Source organism: Tenrec ecaudatus, chromosome 12 (genome assembly GCF_050624435.1).
Source record: "Tenrec ecaudatus isolate mTenEca1 chromosome 12, mTenEca1.hap1, whole genome shotgun sequence".
NCBI classification, from domain to species: Eukaryota; Metazoa; Chordata; class Mammalia; order Afrosoricida; family Tenrecidae; genus Tenrec; species Tenrec ecaudatus.
This window is the reverse complement of record NC_134541.1, coordinates 46,133,247-46,152,123: the sequence shown is the minus strand read 5'-3', so window position 1 is coordinate 46,152,123 and position 18,877 is coordinate 46,133,247. Positions and strand designations below refer to the sequence as shown.

Below are 18,877 nucleotides of genomic sequence, written 5' to 3'. Positions count from 1 at the left end.
AGTTCCACTGAATGTTGTAATGGAGTTATAAAATGCTTTAATATTGTGTGGAAAGCAAGCTAGTGAGAGAGAGAAGGCAGTTGTTTCTAAGACGGACTCTAACTAGCTTTTGCCATCTGTAAACTGCTAGTTTTTGAAATGTTCTGAAGATTAAGGAGTGTTATATAAATGTTTAAAATCTATAAAGTCGTGGTGAGCCCATCAGATTTCATTTTACTTTCTTTAAATCCTGTAAAATTGACATGATAACTCATTAGTGGTGCTCTCCCTGTGTGTGTCCTCCAACGTCTTGGAACGTATGTTAGGCTGAGTTGTCTAGAGAAACAAGAGAAGTGACACTCATATATGTATAAGAAAGAATTTTACATTAAGCAGTAATTTTATATCAAAAGGTATCCCAGCCAAGTCCAACTCATCTTCTTGGGTCCGATGCCAGGCGGATTCCTCTTTAGGATCACATAGCAGATAGTTGAAGAGAGATGTAAGAACACAGGCTATGGGTGTAGGGTCCGGGGATCCAAGATCAGTAGAAACATAAGGTGAAGACAGCTCAGACAGCTTGGAAGTTGGCTCCTATGTGGACCATCCCTGGATACAGACATGGAGTCCCAGCAACGAGGCAGGTAGAGGGCCAAAGAGAAAGAAGATGTATCACTGTTTCTCTTATTAAAAAGACACCACCACCACTACCACCACCACCACCACCACCATTACCACCCCACAAGGAGACATCATCAGGCTGAGACCTGATTGGTAGTTTGGGCTTTACTCCTATAGTTCACACAACTCCAAGTTGAAATAAAATCCTAATTGCCACATGGAGGAACAAGAAGCCTTGGGCAGAGAAAAATGATGCGTGTGGTCATCTCTGAAATATCTATTGCCCATGTTTCTGAGGTCCATAGACCAGGCCTAAGCCAGAGCACTCAGGACTAAAATCCTCATACTTAAGCTCTACCTCTGCAGTGCACCATGGCTTGGTCTTTTTCCTTTGTTCCTTTGCTTGCAGATCCAGCTAAGTTATATCACTTTCTCAAGCTGAGAACGGCTCTCTCCCTCCTACTCTCAGAGACCTGTTTTACAAAAGATGGGAAGAGGGTGCTTTTTTAAGGCAACTTCTGCTTTCTGGCCTGCAGAATCCCCTAAATGTTGAAAATAATAAAGTCATAATGATTTCTTGAGGTTGAGAAGTTCAAAACAGTAACTATTGCAAAATTTGAATATACATGTATCTGTTGTTGTAGGGTACCCTGGAGTCAGTTCTGACATAGTGATCCTATGTTCAGCAGAACCAATTGCTGCCAAGTACTGCGCCATCTTGAACCCATAGTTGCAGCCCGTGAATATACCTTGCTGAGTTAGATACATATTTGGAATCTCAGTTCCATTTCTGCCTTCTCTCAGTCAGGGAGCAAAATGTTAAAGTTCATATGTGAATATACATATATATGCATCTTTATATGTAGCATGTGTATTACATATGATTTTATATTAGAAATTTAATAAAAAGATACTCAGGTTTGGCATGCATACATGTATTTAGTTTATTACAAGATAATTATGGTAAAAGCCTCAGTAAAATTTCCCAATATTCTTTAGAACAGGAGAATCAGAATTAGCTATTACAATTACAATGGTTCAATGGTTAGAGTTCAAATCTTTATTTATTTACTTTGAAATTTTATATTTATTCCTAAACCATTTTATTGGGAGCTAATACAGATATCATACCATTCCATGGTCCAGTCGCATCAAGCAGTATTGTACAATTGCTACCACAATCAGTTTCAAAACATTCTCTTCCTTCTTGAACTCCAGGTTTTATCCATAATAAGTCCAGAGGAAAGGCTAAACCAGGGCTTGAAGTTGGCCGAAGTCCCTTGTAAGCAGAATCCAAGGCCAGAGGCAGTGGATTAGCAGTGGCAGACAGAATCTTAGTTCCGTCTGCCTTCTCTCAGTCAGTGAGCAAAATTTAAAGTTTACATGTGAATTTGTCACTTTGGTTCCGTACAAGAAGGACCAGTATGACAGCAAAGTTTAATATGTCTTTTCTTTTTTTTTTTCCTCCTCCTCTTCCCCCCCTCCTCCTAATAATTTTATTAAGAGATACCCTTAATATGTCTTTTCTAATAAGGTTAGCTAATAAGCAAATGAAGCTATTTTTTCTTTGAGATCCAAAAGTGGGTAGGTATTTCTAACTTCATGTTTTTAGTACGGATTTATATGTATTTCGAAAGCATAATACTGCCCTGTACCTTATGGGATTTGAGATAATTATAGAAATATACATAAGTCATTATACCAACACATTATTTTAAAGACATTAAAACAAAAATTATATTAAGCCAATAATAGAGACTGGTTGAAGTCTATTTAACATGTGATTTACAAATTGTAATAATTTTCTGATTAAAACCAAACTCACTGCCACTGAATCAACTCTGACTCATAATAACCCTTGGGACAGAGTGGGACTGCCCTCGTGAGCTTTGAAGGCAATAAATCTTTAGTGGTACAGTTGGTGGGCTTGAACTATGGACCGTGTGCCTAAGTCATTGTGCCACCATGCTCATTAATTAGGGAATCAAACATGTTCCAAAGGTGAGCAAACCTTCAGAGATTCAGGTCCACATCTTACTGACACTGCCAGGGAAACAAGAGCAGAGCAATGTTTATATATTAACAATTTACTCCAAGCATAGCTTCTAGTCTGACCTGGAATTTGGTTTCTAAACTGACTTCACAAACATAATTCTCTAAAAGAGTAGGATGCTTAAGGCAAAATAGGCTTTATTAATTTATGGAGACCATTGTTTGACTCCATTGTTTGAAGCCAATTTCTCCAAGCATCCAGGTTGAAAATAAAGACCTGAATGGGTCGTGCCGCCTGTGTGAATCTCAGAAATCTGGCTTCTATGAGAATTTTACTTTGGTTTTCAATTATAAGACAGAAAAATAATGTGATCTTATTTTACTTTGTCCACATATAGTAAAAAGTCAAACAGAAAAAAATTTCACAGATGAAGGTGATCGTCTATTTAAGATGGGCATCAAGATTCTGCAACAGTCTAAAACCCAAAAGCAAAAAGCAGAGTAAGTGGTTGTGTTAGTCTGGGTACTGTAGAGAAAAAAATCCATAAAAACTCATGTATAAGAGAGAGTTTTATATAAAGGTTAAATGTATATCAAGAAAACATCCCAACTCAGTGCTGCCCAAGCCCACAAGTCCAACATTAACCCCTATGTCCGACACCAATCCACAAGTCCTCCTCCATCTCACAAAACAAACGCAATGACGCTGACTGCAGGAGGAAAGCCAAATCAGAGAGCGTGTTAAGCAGCTCAGCGCTGGCAGGGGTCTCCATACGGCTGTTCAGCACCCAGGGTTGCATCCAGGTAGGTCCACGCGGCTTCTCCTCGGCGATGTCTCACAGGAAATGAGCCTTTTCAGTTGAAGCAGGGAACTGGCTAAGGCTGCTGCACCATGGTCCGACCATCAGAAAGCAAGAGACTGGAGAACTCGAAAAGCGAGAAGACAAGCCTCACCGAGCCATTTATCACTCCACCCTTCAATTAACCCCGCATGTGTTTATTGGCCAGGTTGGCACAGTAAACCTTATAACTATATCAGTGGTCAACCAGTTTGTTTTAGCCAAGCTAAATTTCCAGGTTGAGAAAAAATGGTAACCCAAAATTTAGTTTGATATTAAAACCTTCTTGTGGTAACATTTTCTCATTAGTTTTGATTTTCAAAAGGTTGGAATGGAATTAAAGAATTCTACAATTCTAGTTAGCTAGCATAAACAAACAGAAACACTGCGTGTGAAATTGTGGTCCCAATGCATTAAGAATGAAGATCTGAGAACTCAAACAAAAGCATTCTACTTCCGTTTTAATGTACTAGATATTTCAAAGGAATAAAATCTGTTTAATTTGAATTAATGTAGTTGCTGTTATAGAATGTCTTTTTCCCCTGCTTAACTGAGCATTTGCACAGTGATGTATAATTTTTAAAGCACTTCCATGGGTGATTCAATTTTTACCCCGGAACAGTCATGCAGAGAAAGTGGAACTTCATTTTTCCATTGTAAAAGTTGGGAATAATATTTCTAAGGTGTTCAAATGAAATGACCATCGATACATAGCTAGTAAGTAACCAAGCTGTGACCACTTGCTCACTGTTTCACTCCCTACTGCCCGAAGAGGAGGCAGAAATATATTTTACCTCTGTTGATAGGCAAAACTTTCGGTCACTCCTTAAGGTTCTAGTTAAAACACTGAAATGAAATCCTAGTTCTACCATTTACTAGCTATGTGATCCTTGGAAAGTTACTTAATAACATACACATAAACCAAAACCAAATGCGCTCCCATCAAATCAATGCCAACTCATAGTGACCATAGGACAAGGTAGAATTCCCCCTGTGACTGCCAGAGACTCAAACTCCTTGCAGGAGTAGAAAGCCCCAACTTTCTCCCTAGTAACATAGTAACCAGCATATAAATGTTATTTTTATCTCTAGCCTTCCAATTGGCAAGGTGCCTTGCATTGCTAATAGAAAAAAAGGGGGGGGGGTCCTGAACCATTAACAAGGAGATATTCCCCATGTTAGCACAGACTAGGCCCACCAGTCCTAAGAGAATCATCCTGGGGCTGTGGCAGCCCACTCTGGATAGAGCAGAGCACGGTACCTCATTTTTTCCTTGACATCTGAAGCCTTCAAGAAGAAGGTAAAAGTGCAGATGTGCCCTGGAGAAGCGTTTAGCATCCTTCTCATTTTGCATTCACCTTAGCATCCGATGCCGGATCCTTTACTTACGATCAACATTCCTAATAGTTTCCAAACTACTAAGTAGTGGAATCAGAATTTAAAGCCAGATTCTGGAGCACCAACCAGTAAGGTTTTGTTTGGTTATTGTTTTCTCCAACAGATTGACTTGTTTTTATTTACCAACATGATCTAGTTTAGAAAATTGTTTTGGAAGATGAAGAGACTTTCAGTCTTAAGATAGTAACTTCCTAGATATGGCACTTCCATTTTAATTATCGCTATTGTATATTTCAGAGTTTATTTTATAAACTTTTAGATAAGAAATACTCATAAATAATGGGACTCAGCCCTTTCTTGTGCCCTTTTAAGGTTGCTGCAGTACTTTAAGAGGCTAACACAGAAGGGTACAGCAAGTCTCCATAAAACCCAGAGACGAGGTCGGTAGAGCTCCCTTTTGGATCTTGTCTGGAGTAACAACTGAAAAAAAAATAATGGGACTCATAAATAATGGGAATGGCAATGGGAGACTTCACAATTTCAAGACAATCTAAATTTTTCACTTCACTTAGTGTGAAATCTTGAAGCATATCCATATATTTTTACCCCATATGTTTACTCTTTTATTAGTTATAATGTTTGTCAGATACATTTAAAATAATAATTTAGGGTAATCTATAAGCTAGAAAAATATACTGGTCTAGAGATGTAATGCTAAACTGATTTATTCATAGCAGTGACAACTGGGTTCCACTTTAAAAGAAAAAACAACAAAAAACAAATTCACTGCCACCAAGTCAAACCCAACTCATAGAGATCGTGGAGGACAGTACAGAGCTACCCTCTTGGGTGTCCGAAACTATAGATCTTTACAGGAGTGGCCAGCCTCATCTTTCTCCTGCAGAGTAGCTGGTGTGTTCAAACACCTGACCTTTGGCTCCATGCATAACTCATTATGCCACCAGATTTTCTACATGTTAGAGGTAATTAGAGAGGAATGGAAATTTTCTATTTTGAAAATAAAACTTGTAACTTTATGTTTTGAAACAGGGCCTACTTATTCTTTGCCAAAGCAGCTGACATGGGAAACATGAAAGCTATGGAGAAAATGGCTGATGCTTTGCTATTTGGAAATTTTGTCATGCAAAACATAACGGCAGCTATCCAATTATATGAGTCTTTGGTTAAAGAAGGATCATATAAAGCCCAAAACGTGAGTCTTGAAAGGAGATTAAGTTTTAAATAGCCACATCATGAAATATCTATAAACAAATAGCATGTGAAAGAAGTGTAAGCAATAGTATTTCCACTCTCATGTGAGCCCAGGGAGGTTAGCATACTGCGCTGAAATAGTGATTTCAAGGCAGGATCAAATGAGAACTGCTTTCTAATCCACCTTCCTTCCTTCCATGTCTCTGAGTGTGTTTTGAGATAATTTGGGACCTCGGAATCCCTAGCATCATTAATTTTTTATGAAACACATACATCTATACAAAGAATTATGAAACTGGACCTATCATTTTACAGTACTATGTTTGGTTTTGGGTTTTATATTTCAAGTATTTTATAAGCTAAATATATTTCCTTCGCTATTTTAATAAATGTGCTATATGGAGGGACTGGAGGCTGCAGGCCCCTCCTCTCGATTCTTGTCACACTCACAGGGAAATATTCAGAGGAGAGATGGACAAAAAGGTTTAACTGGCGCCAGTGACCTTATTTAAGCGTTACAGCCACAAGACGGTGCAAACAGGCATCTCCGCTGATCTGAGAGCCACTCGGGTGGAAATTCCAAATTTTTATACTACTCATGTCAGGCTTTCTGCTATTGACCAGCTCTTGGTAGTATACCTTCCTTTCACAGGTGTTGCACATGCATCCAAAGCTTGTGCTTTGTCCTTGTTATCTGATCAGAATATATGGATGTGCTGCAAGCTGTCACACCAAGGGATCAAGTCAACCATTTGTGGAGTTGTGCCTATATTTTGTTCCTTTCAATCCAGTCCTTTACTGCCTCCTCCCCCCGCCCCCACTCCCCACAACCCATTCTGGGAATTTCTTCCTTTTTGAAAACTGTTAATAAAAGAAATGTATCTTCTCAGCCCTTCACCTACTCTGTTGGGAATTTGTTCCATTGTTCCTCCTTCCCTCTTTGCCCAGATCTATCTAGCCTACATACCAAATGTATATTATTTTATACTGATACTATCAAATACCGAGTAAATGCCCTTCATAAGCCCAGCACCTTTATCCAAACTTCGTGAGGATTGTTCTGTGTTTCTGTTTCGCTTGGATGATTTCTCTGGGCATCTTTCTTCTTAAACCATCCAAATCACAATGCAGGAATATATATACTTTTGTTCTTAACTACTTTTACTTATACTGTAACAAAACATGTTTTCATGGTGTGTCGTTTAAAAAAACAGGTTTTCTGACTACAAAAGAAATTCATACACATTATTTTTAAATGTGCTTCAAAAAAATAAGTTAAAATCCACCAAAAGCATTCTGCCCAGAATCTTTTTTTTTTTCTCAATCCAACAGTAAATTGTGGAACCTGGATTTTGAGACAGACAGATCTAAGTTTGAAAGTGCTTCCTTATCAGATAAACTAGGAGATATAATGGATCCTTTCCCCCTTCATCTACATAAAAATTTGACCTTTGGTTCCTTTGAGTTCTACTTTCATGGCAATTTGGTAGAAGCAAAAATTCAACCTTGTCTAGAGGTAGCATTGCATATGATACAAGTATCCCTTTTGGTAAACTGCTTTGTCATGTACAGTTATCCCTGATGGTAACAGTTATTCTATGGGGACCCTGGACATATTGCCAAGGGAGTGAAACCATGCAGAAAGAGGCATCTCCTGAATCGGAGACCTTACCTGTGTGGTCAATAGAAATGGCTCCTGGTGGAGGCTGTGAACAGCTCCAGGGACCAACTCAGAAGAAATGCTTGATGCTGCCCTGCAGGCAAAACGGGTTCTTTTAGAACCACCAAAATAGATGAGTGGCAAATGTAGGTTAATGGCTTTTTGCAAGTCTTTATGTCTAGTTAACCCTAAAAATATCCCTGCAGGGAGAGGCAAACCTTCTGCTTCATGCTGGACCTTTAACATTGACAATAGTGTCAGAAACACAAACATACATTTAATGCTGGCTCACTAATAAATGATGAATGACTTAATAGTTTTATGAAGATTAAAATATAAAGGCATTAAGTTCCATCATGAGGATAAATATTATTATTACTTCCATTACTATGCCTCATGAATTTTTCCTATGTATGTAGAATTCACTTTTATCCAAATGAGATCATATTTTTGTTACCAGAATCAGGTACTTTTGGAATACGGGCAACACAAGAGGATTTTACGAGACATTCCTAGGAGGAAGAAAGTGTTACCCAGACACGATGGCAGGAATCAGTTTTTCTTGCCCCAAGCATGCATAGCAAACTTTTAAAAGGCTTCCAGAGTGGTAGCAAAGGATTCTGGGACACGTAGTCCGTCGGACGAGATGTAGTAATGGAGCTTCTAGCACACTCTGGAGCCCAGTTGGCATAATAGTTATGCATTGCACTGCTAACTACATTCTCATAGGATCAGAACAAGTCAGTTGCTGTGGAATTAATTCTCATCATAGCCACCTTATGTGCAAGAAAATACTTCTTGATCCTAAGCCATCTTCATAATCCTTGCCATGTTTGAGTCCATTATTACCACCACAGTGTCTGTCCATCTCATTGAGACTCTTCCTCTTTTTCTCTGACCCTCTACCAAGCATGCCCTTCTCTGGGGACCAGTCTCTCCTGATATAACTCCCAAGTATGAAACACAAAGCATCCGCATCTAAACTTGTAAGGTGCATTCTGGATGTTCTTCTTCCAAGATAGATTTGTCCATTTTTCAGGCAGTGTTTGCCATATTCTTGGTACAATGTGTCTCGTCATTTTTAAATGGATGTTTGCAGGTGGGGTTTCCCCCATCACTTTGAGTCATGCCACATCAGCAAATAAAGATCTTGAAAACTCTACCCCTTCCATGTCATTAAGGTCACCTTTCTTTTGTGGAAGTAGTTCACCCTCAGTTAGTTGCATTCTGAGTGCCTTCCAACCTGAGAGGCTAATCTTATTAAACTATAAGGGAGATTCATAAATTTTGTGTGGAAATAAAGGAATTTGGGGATAATGTATTTGTTCCATAAACTTTTTGAACCCCCCTCTTCTATCAGGCAATGTCCCTAAGAGATAATAAGATTATCACTGGCTAACTTTTTCTGGAGCATGTAGCCAGCCCCTCCTTCCTAAGTCTGTCAGTCTGGAGCTCTGCTGAGATCTGTCCCCAGGGGGGAACCTGCAATATCGGAGCTACAGGTGGCATAGCTTTCACACAAACCACAGCAACACACAAGCCACCAGGGTACAACTTTACCTAGCCGTCTCTTTCTCCACCTAACAAGATAGACATCTTCACAGGTAAACATTTACAAATCAACAGCATGTTTAATAGCTGTATAAGTTTACTTAGGCTATTGAACACCTTTTTCACCCCAACGAATTTTTTTGTAATTCTATGAAAACTAATGCAATTAAACAGATTTTATAATGTTACAACAAAATGAGAAGATTTTTAAGTCCTCATTTCCCCATGTTTGGTTCATCAAAAATATAGAACTTTAGGGCAGAACAAATTCTAAGATCACTTCCACACTGAAACTGATGCCACGTCATTTCTATCTAAACTAGTGAACATGTGCTTTCTTTTACATTGGGTGTATTAATCAAGTCCCCAAATGTTTCTTGGACATCGACTGTGGGTTAAACAGTCTAAGTTACCAACCATAGGAAAACGAATACATCAAAGTTTTGATGGGTGATTTGAAATATAAATGGAATCATTGCACCCCAGGCTTGAAGCACTGAGCAGGTTCTGACTGGCACGTCCTGGACAGACAGGGAAGACTTCAAAGAAGTGACATTTGAACTCAGTCTAAAATACAAGACAAAGTCAACAGCAGAGGTTTTACTAGTCTGTACTTAGATATTCCCAGAAAAGAATACTTAACATGATTGGTAGATAAAGCTCATGAATTTTATAACTAAGTTATATAACAGTTTCACTCCACATACTCCAATTCAGGATGTTGTATTCAGGGCACCCTGTAATCCTAGTTAACTGATCACAAATGGATGGCCTTTGTTTTAAGGATTATCAGGTGGAAAATGTAACTAACTGAGCCCTAACTTAATGTCAGGAGAAATGACTAATCTGTTACTGTGAGTCAATTCTGACTCAAGGTAATCTATTATGTTACAGAGTAGCACTGCTCTATAGAGTTTTCTTGGCTTTAATCTTTATGAAATCTGATTGCCAGTCCATTCTTTCATTTCTTCTGGGTGTCTTTATTTGAGTCTTTATTTTCTTATGTATAAAATGAGGACAATCTGTCTACTAAATGGGTCATGCTTGGTCTCCAAGAGGACCAGAAGACAATGTAAATGGGCACAAGTGTAAGATATGTCCTGAACCAGCTGGAGACAAATAACCTAAGTATTTTTTATTCCTCCAATTCTTGTTCAAGCGAGAGAAATTCAGAACTAGCAAGACTCACTCATTTCTTGATACAATTTCCAATAAGAAAGTTGAACATTTTTCAGTAATAAATTCGCTCATTTGTCAAAAAAGGTAGAATTAAATCTTTTATTTGCTTTAATAATAAAAAATGAATCTTTCACATCTGATCACCCCGAAAATTTTAATTAATGGTACTAATCTCAAAGTGATGGTACAATTTGCAGGAGTTATATTCCTTTTAAAAATGATTTTCTGTTTTGGTCTCCAAATTTTCTGTGGGTATATTTTGATATAAAAATATTTCACATATATGTATTTAATTGGTTATAGAGTTCAAAATATTATTATTATAGATTATAAGACTGTATATTCACTTTCATATATCTTTACCACAAAATCAGTTTCTATTCAAGGTGACCCCATGTATAACAGAAAACAAACCATCTGCCCAGCCTGGCACAATCTTCATAATCATTGATATTTTGAGTCCATTATTGTCAATTCAACTCATCAAGGGTTTCCCTTGTCTTCACTGGTCTTCCATTTTACCAAATGTTAAGTCTTTCTCTAGTAATAGACTCCTCAGGTAATATATCCAAAGTTAGCTAGGCCAAGTCCCCAACTATATGTCTAAATGGGAAAGTTATAAGAAAATGACTCTAAAATAATTTAATTTCAATAGCAAATATTCCACCTAATTTTCATCTATTTCAGATTTTAATTATAGAAATGTTTAATAGATGGAATATAGTTATTAGTATTGAAAAAACATTTTGAGTATCAACCTAATGAGTATTTTGAGAATTCTAGGGTTATCAGTATAGGGCATTCCTTCCTTTAAAAAAAAATAGTGCTTTCAAAGAATGTTTATGTAACAAATTAGCTTCCCCTTGATAGTATATAAAGTGTCCCATGACATTGGTCGCATTCCCTGCAATGTGTCAGTATTCTGCATTTCCACCCTGGATTCTCCACTCCCTTCTGGTCCAGATTGTCTACCTCTTCTGACAGTCTCACCTTTTCTTTTGGGGAAATGTTTCTTTTTGATCTGTTATTGACTGTCCTCAGAAATATGTTCCTCTCCAATGCTACAGCTTATTTTATGGGCTTGTCTGTTGTTTACCGAAAAGATGGTCTCCAGGACTGGCTTCAGTTCTAGGAGAGAAGGTGACTTAGAGCCATAGTCTGGAGGGTCCTTCAGCCTTTCCCTAACAGAACAGTAAGTCTGTTCTTTGCAAAGTTGATTATTTATTTATTTATTGACTCTCCTTTTTTTCTCCTGCTCTTTACGGGAGCCTATGTTGTTAGCACAGCACAGTCACAGTAGTTGGTAATGGTAGCCAGGCACCAACTAGTTCTTCCGCTCTTGGGTTCATAAGTCCTTTGAACAAAATATTCCCTCAAGACTTTGATTTTTTTCACTCTCTGTTGATCCAGACTAGCAGAGACCGATAGTGGATTTTTTGATGGCTGCTTGCAAGCTTTTGAGACTTGAGATGCTGTTCACCAAAGTAGGAGGCACAACATTGACATTATGAACTCTGTGATGCCAATTTACATAGAGATCCCCCAAGTGAGCCTTTCCTCTTAAGATAAATGTTTTTTTTTTGTATTAGAAGTACAGAAAATATCTGAGTTGTTCATTAGGGATGATTCACTCTTCTGCTTGGTATGCCATTTGAACAAAAAGTAATGAACACAGATATTTTTAAGCTTTGTACAATTATTAAAGGAGAATTGCTTAATTTTTTTCTTCTTGAATAATTCAAAATTTCACCAAAAATAGAATTAAATATCATGAAAATTTTCCATGAGATTTTTGAAGCTCCTTCATATGATAAATATTTTTTAACACTTAACTCTTCCCATTCAAATTCCAGTTTGTATAATACTCCTTTAAAAATCACAACATAAAAGTTGAATTTAGAATCAAGTCTTATTCAGTTTACAGGCTTAATTTGACTTAATTAAGATTTAATTTGCAGGACTAACTTCTAAACACTACTGACAATAACTTCATCAACATTATCACTAGCTTCTATTTTGATTCATAGTGTTTCTTTTCCAGATTAAGATTTAATCCACCTCATATCACCTAGTCCTAATATTAGTAAATGACCAGCTGACCAAAAATTGATTGGTGTAAAATTATTGGCCATTGCCAAAGTATAAAGGATTAGAACAGTTTTGGCTATAATCAGTATATTTATCACGAATTTCTCCAGAAATATAAGGACAGTTTGTAAGTTTGAACTCAATGGCTACTTCGAAGAAGCAGGATGTGACACTCGACTTCCACAAAGAGTGATTACCGTGGAAACTCTATGGGGCAGTTCGACTCTGAGCTTTAGGGTTGAGCCATGGAAACTCTATGGGGCAGTTCGACTCTGAGCTTTAGGGTTGAGCCATGGAAACTCTATGGGGCAGTTCGACTCTGTGCTATAGGGTTTAGCCATGGAAACTCTATGGGGCAGTTCAACTCTGAGCTATAGGGTTGAGCCATGGAAACTCTATGGAGCAATTCGACTCTGAGCTATAGGGTTGAGCCATGGAAACTCTATGGAGTAATTCGACTCTGAGCTATAGGGTTGAGCCATGGAAACTCTATGGGGCAGTTCGACTCTGTGCTATAGGGTTGTTCTGGGTCACAGTCAGCTTCAGAGCAATGGGTTTGGGTGTGGGTTATTTTATATTTGTTTACTGTCAAAGTTTGTACAAAACTAAACCAGATCCTATATTGAGCAGAGTCAAAACCTGGCAAGAGTTTTAAGAAAAGTAAATACTAATCTTAGTTAAAGGTAGCCTTAAATATAACCAATTTAAATATTTTAAATATTTTTTAAATGTTAAAAAAGTACCAGGATATCAGATGGCCTCCCATGTGTATCAGCAACATTTGTGGTCAACTTTCCAAAATGGAAAACCTTTGAAATGAAAAAGGAATTGGAAAATCATATGATATTTTTAATTTATGGTTAGAGTAAATTACACAAATTGCACTTATAAATCACACACTAGAAAGCAATTAAACTTTTGGGAACTGGACTTTGAAGTAAATTTCCTCATTTAAAAAATACCTTGTCATTGTAATAAAAGTTTGAGAAATTACTTAATTTACCAGTTTTTTTTTAGATTACCACTCCTTGAAATATTTTGATTTTAGGATGCATCTAGAAAACTCTCCCATGATGCTCTAATTCAATAGCTGTAAAATAGAAAACTGGGCTTGATAATGCTACTTAAGCAATGCTGATTAATAGTTTGATGTAAAGATGAAAGCGAGTACTCAGTACTCCACAGGAGTTTTTCCCATGACTCTGTTATTAAAAAGTGTTATTAACCATCAGATTGAATAACTAATACTATATTGATCTTAATATATGTAATAATATGTGGAAAGAAAGGAATAATTCCAACGGCAACACATTTAAGTGTGGAATGCCCTTAGAACGGTGACAGGAAAAGCCTTGGATTGAAATCAGGTGCCATTGAATGTGTTCTGACACATGGTGGCCCCTGTGTGTCAGGGTAGAACAGTACTCCATGAGGTTTGCAATGGCTAGTTCTTCAGAAGCAGATTGCAGATCTTTCTTCTGATTTGCCTCTGGATGAACTCAAACTGCTACCCTTTGGGTTTGCAGCCAGGTGCATTAACCATGTCTCACACAAAGGGATACCCAACCGAGCAAAATAGATGCCATGGAGTTGATGTGGACTCATAATCCTAGAGGACAGGGTGGAACGGGCCCATGTGACTTTCTGAGACTACAACTCCTTATAGGAGTAGAAAGCCCCATCTTTCTCCTGAGGAGTGCCTGGTGTGTCTGAACTGCTGACTGTGCAGTTAGCAGCCCAGGGGTAACCACTATACCACCTAGGGATAGACATTTAAAATTATTTCCTGGAAAAAAATTGGCATTTTATCACAAGAAGAGAAGCAGGAGAAAATGTAAGAGTGATGCAGATGACCTAAGTCATTATTTATCATGTAACAAATCTACAGATGATGTGTAAAATATATAAATTGATAGCAAGTAGTAGAAACATATCTGGAGTCATGATGGTGGTAATTATCAGGGAAAAATAGCTAAAATTATTAAAAGTGGTTGTTTAGGAGGAGAAGAATAGAGAGAGGGCTGGAGAAGAGCCCTTCAGAGCTATTAGAATTAAATGCTTTGATTCATGTGAAGCTATTTTATTTTTAAAAATAGATAATTAAATTTAGGCACTATCTTCAAAATCCTTAAAAATTAAAGGATTTATGCTAAAAGTAACAAGAAGAGCTCTTCTTCTGTTAAAAAAGAAACAATTCACATAAACTCACTGGCATGAAACTGGTTGCTACTCATGAGACCCCTGTAAGGATAGGATAGAACTGCCCTTGTAGGTTTCCAACACTACACACCCTCATCAGAGTAGAAAGCTTCATCTTTCTCCTGCTTAAAAAAAGAAAAAAAGCGAGTTCCTTGGAAAATGTCAAGTTCCAAATGTGAAGTAAAGCCTGTATGAGACAATTCTGAAACTGTGCATCTTACCTGATAGTGAGGAAGCTATCAGAAAATACGAAAGCCTTGGCCTGTTCTCCTAAAAGATATGTGAAGTCAAAATTTCCACTACCTGGGAATAAAACCTTATTTGGGAATATGGTTATTGCGAAGGTAATTAATTAGTGGAGGTCATTGAGGGAGGCCATAATCTTTTTATAAAGGGTGCCTGTATATGAAGAGGAGAAAAGATGCACAAAAAGTAACCCAGGAAAGAAGTCAAAATATAGTGGAGGCAGAAAATGCAATCATGATGCCACAGATCTAGGAATGCCTGGGGCGACCAGCAGCTAGATGAAACAAAGCAGGAGTTTCTTCTAGGACAGCGGTTCTCAACCTGTGGACCACAACCCCTTTGGGGGTCGAACGACCCTTCCACAGGGCTCACCTGATTCATGACAGTAGCAAAATTACAGTGATGAATAGCAATGAAAATAATTTTATGGGTGGGGTCACCACAACACGAGGAACTGTACGAAAGGGTTGCGACATTAGGAAGGTGGAGGACCACTGCTCTAGGACTTTCTGAATGACCATTGCCTTATGGACAGCTTAAATTGGGATCTAGCATCTAGAACTGTGGAAAATAAGTTTCTATTGTTCTAAACTATCCACTTTGTGGTAATTTCTTATGTTAGCCCCAGAAAACAAATACAGGAATCAGCTCAAAGTGGCTCCCACTGGCTAAAGATGGGATAATTGAACATCAAATTGAACACAATGACTGCAGTAACTGAAATATCACAAGTATACAAATCCACAAATCTATAGTGATACCATCATAGCTTCCAAATTTAAGCTATTTTAAATGCCAACAGGGTCACCCAGAGTGAGCAGGATTCAGTTAAATTTGCATCCTAAGAACAGGCTACAAAGAAGGAATCTGTTGCCACTTCAGAGGAGGCAGCCTCTGAAAACCATATGCATAGCACGGAGACATTGTCTGACACTGAACGCCAAGTGAAGCAAAACCTTGTCAGAGCTGGTGCCAGAGGATGACTCTCAGGTCAGGAGGCCCTTGAAAGGTGACTGTTGCGGTGCTGCTTTCTCAAAGTCGAGTCAACCAAGGTGGCATGACTAGAGCAAAGCATGTGTGCGTGGAGACTTCAGCCTCTTCGTTTGCTGATGAGGCACAAGTCGAGGTAAGAAGAAGCAGCTGCAAGAATCCACCAGTAATCAGAGCTCAGACTGTACAAAGTATGAATCCAAGAAAGTTAGAGGTGGTCAAAGTGAAATGGAACACAGAAAGATGGATAGCTTAGGTGTTAATGAGCTGCAATAGACTGGAATTGGCCACTTTGCATCAGAAAAGCATATGATTTACTCTGCTGTAAATGGCACAATCAAGAGAAATGGCATGACATTCATTGTCAAAAAGGACATTGCAAAATGAATCATGAAAGACAATGCTTTCTGTGGTAGGATAATATCTATCTGTCATAAAGGAAATCCAATCAATATGATTAATATTCAAATTTATGCACCAACCCACAAAAGCTTATGATTAAGAAATTGAAGAATTCTACCAATAACTTCAGTAGAAAATTGATCAAACATGCCATCAAGATGCAGTGATAACTATTGGTGATTGGCATGTAAAACTTGGAAACAAAGAGGAAGGAACAGAATTGGAAAATATGGATTTGATGATAGAAATGAAGCTGGATATTACATGATAGAATTTTGCAAAACCGATGAGTTCATAGTAAATGAGTTTTTTCAACAACACAAATGATAACTCTACATATAGACTTTTCCAGAGGAATACATAGAAATCAAATTGACTACATCTATGTGAGCAGATTCTGGAGAAGCTCAATATCAGCAGCTAAAATCAAGCCAGGGCTTATTGTAGAACAGAACATCAATTGCTCATATGTAAGTTTAAATGAAACTGAAGAATATTAAAATAAAAAAACCACAAGAGCCAAAATATAGTTTTTTGAGTTTATTCCACCTGAATTTTAGGAACACCTCAGAAACATATTTGATTCATTTAACACTAATGACAGAAGCCTCACAAGCTGTTGGAGACATCAAGACTATCAGTCAAGATGAAAGCAACGTGTCATTTAAAGGGCTGGAAAGAAAGAAAAGGTCAAAGTGAATGTCAGAAGACAATCTGAAACTTGTCCTTAATTGTGGTGTATCTAAGGCAAATGGAAGAAGTGATGAAGTCAATTTCAAAGAGCAGCTGGAGAAGACAACGTAAAATACAGTAAAGAAATGTGATCAGAACTAGCGCTGGAAAACCAAAAGGGGAGAACATACTCAACTATGTCTTAAACGGAAAGGACTCAAGAAAAAAATCTAGGCCTTAAGTTGCAGTTTTGAAAAAGCCTATGGACAAAACATTGAATGATAGAGGAAGGCATCTAAAGAATACAGAATGAATACCGAGAGAGTTACACTACCAAGAGAAGTGGTCGATAATATACCATTTCAAGAGGTAGCATATGAGCAAGAACCAGAGATACTAAAGGAAGAAGGCCAAGCTGTTCTGAAAGTATTGGGCAAAAGCAAGGCACCAGGAATTGATGTAATACCACTTGAAATGTTTCAACAAACTGATGAAGCACTGAAAGCACTCATTGGCGTATGCCAGGAAATTTGAAGACAGCGACTTAGCCAACTGTCTTGAAGAGATCCATATTTGTACCCATTTCACAAGGTGACCCAAAAGAATGCTCAAATTATAGAACAATATCATTAAAATCATATACAGGTAAAATTTTACTGAATATTATCAAAAAATAGTTTCAGCACTAATTGACAGGGAGGTGCCAGAGGTCCAAGATGGAATGAACATTCGTGCAGGCGCTTGGAACATGCTGTTGCACAGATGAACATTAAAAACAAGTCACACTAAGACTCGCTGCCGGGGTGTCGATGACGATTCACAGCAACCAGACATACATAACTTTATAAAGAAAAGATGTGTCTATGTTCAGGTCTGCTAAATAATATATTCATTTTTATCCTTAAAGGGTTATTATAAGAGCTGGTCACAACAATGTGATATTTTAAAACTAAATTGATTTTGATAGGTTTATTCATAAGGTTTCAAAAGGCTGATGACTCAGTTAACTTCCTAAATAATGGGTTACCTTCAGTAGTGGGATTCATTCACACCAGTTTGGCAGAACCAATACCTAATTTTTTGTTGAGTTCGGTGAACTGGTTGTTAAAATGACACTTGCAATCAGAGGTTCTTTTTAAGGCTAGTGGGTAGCAGCCACCCAATATGGAAACAAAAAATTTACATTCCTTACCCTAAAAAACATTTACTTTTAGAAGGTCTAGGGCCTGGCATGAGAATGACACTCAGAGACTCCTCAAAACAAACCACACTCACTGTCATCAGGTCGATGTGGACTCTGGTCCTACTTCTTCCAATATAGATCAGTTTGTCTATTTAGCAGTCCATGATATTTTCAGTATTCTTCTCCAGCACCGTAATTCAAATGCATCGATTCATCTATAGTCTTCCTTATTCAGTTTCCAACCTTCACATGTATATGATGCAATGGAAAATTTCCTTCCTTGTACCAGGTTCACCTAAGTGCTCAAAGTAAAATCCTTGCACTTCAGTGCCCTGAAGAGGGCTTCAACAGCAGATCTGCCTGATGCAATACATCTTTCGATCTCTTCATTGATGCTTCCATGAGCATTGACCGCAGATCCAACCAAGTAGGACAAAAGCCTTGACAACTTCATCCTCTTCTTCATTTATCATACACAATCTTGCTTTCTAGAATGAGAAGGAACTGAAGCACTTGCTGAAGGTCAAAGATTGCAGCCTTCAATATGGGTTACAGCTCAATGTAAGGTAGACCGAATTCCTCACAACTGGGCCAACAGGTAACGTCGTGATAATGGAGATACCACAAGTTAGGATGTTAGAGCGATACGGAATAGAGTCTTGGGTCCGTAACAACATCTCTCCACATCCAGTAACCAAGTTTCTCTCTTACACTCACCTTCTCATC

At 37.9% G+C, this 18,877-nt stretch overlaps 1 protein-coding gene and 1 non-coding gene across 4 annotated transcripts in view; both read left to right on the top strand.

The window, feature by feature from the left end:
* Positions 1-18,877, top strand: part of SEL1L2 (SEL1L2 adaptor subunit of SYVN1 ubiquitin ligase) — a 100,263-nt gene that overhangs the window by 15,299 nt on the left and 66,087 nt on the right. For 2 of the 3 annotated variants that reach the window (XM_075527840.1, XM_075527839.1), the window contains exons 2-3: positions 2,991-3,093; positions 5,820-5,982. In XM_075527840.1, coding sequence (XP_075383955.1) covers positions 2,991-3,093; positions 5,820-5,982 — 266 coding nt within the window. Of the gene's footprint in view, positions 1-2,990; positions 3,094-5,819; positions 5,983-18,877 lie in introns of those variants that run through there. The other variant, XM_075527838.1, reaches the window with a different exon arrangement.
* LOC142423698 (small nucleolar RNA SNORA26) lies at positions 5,129-5,251 on the top strand. Its single transcript, XR_012779301.1, has one exon. It is a non-coding gene; the product is annotated as a small nucleolar RNA SNORA26 (small nucleolar RNA).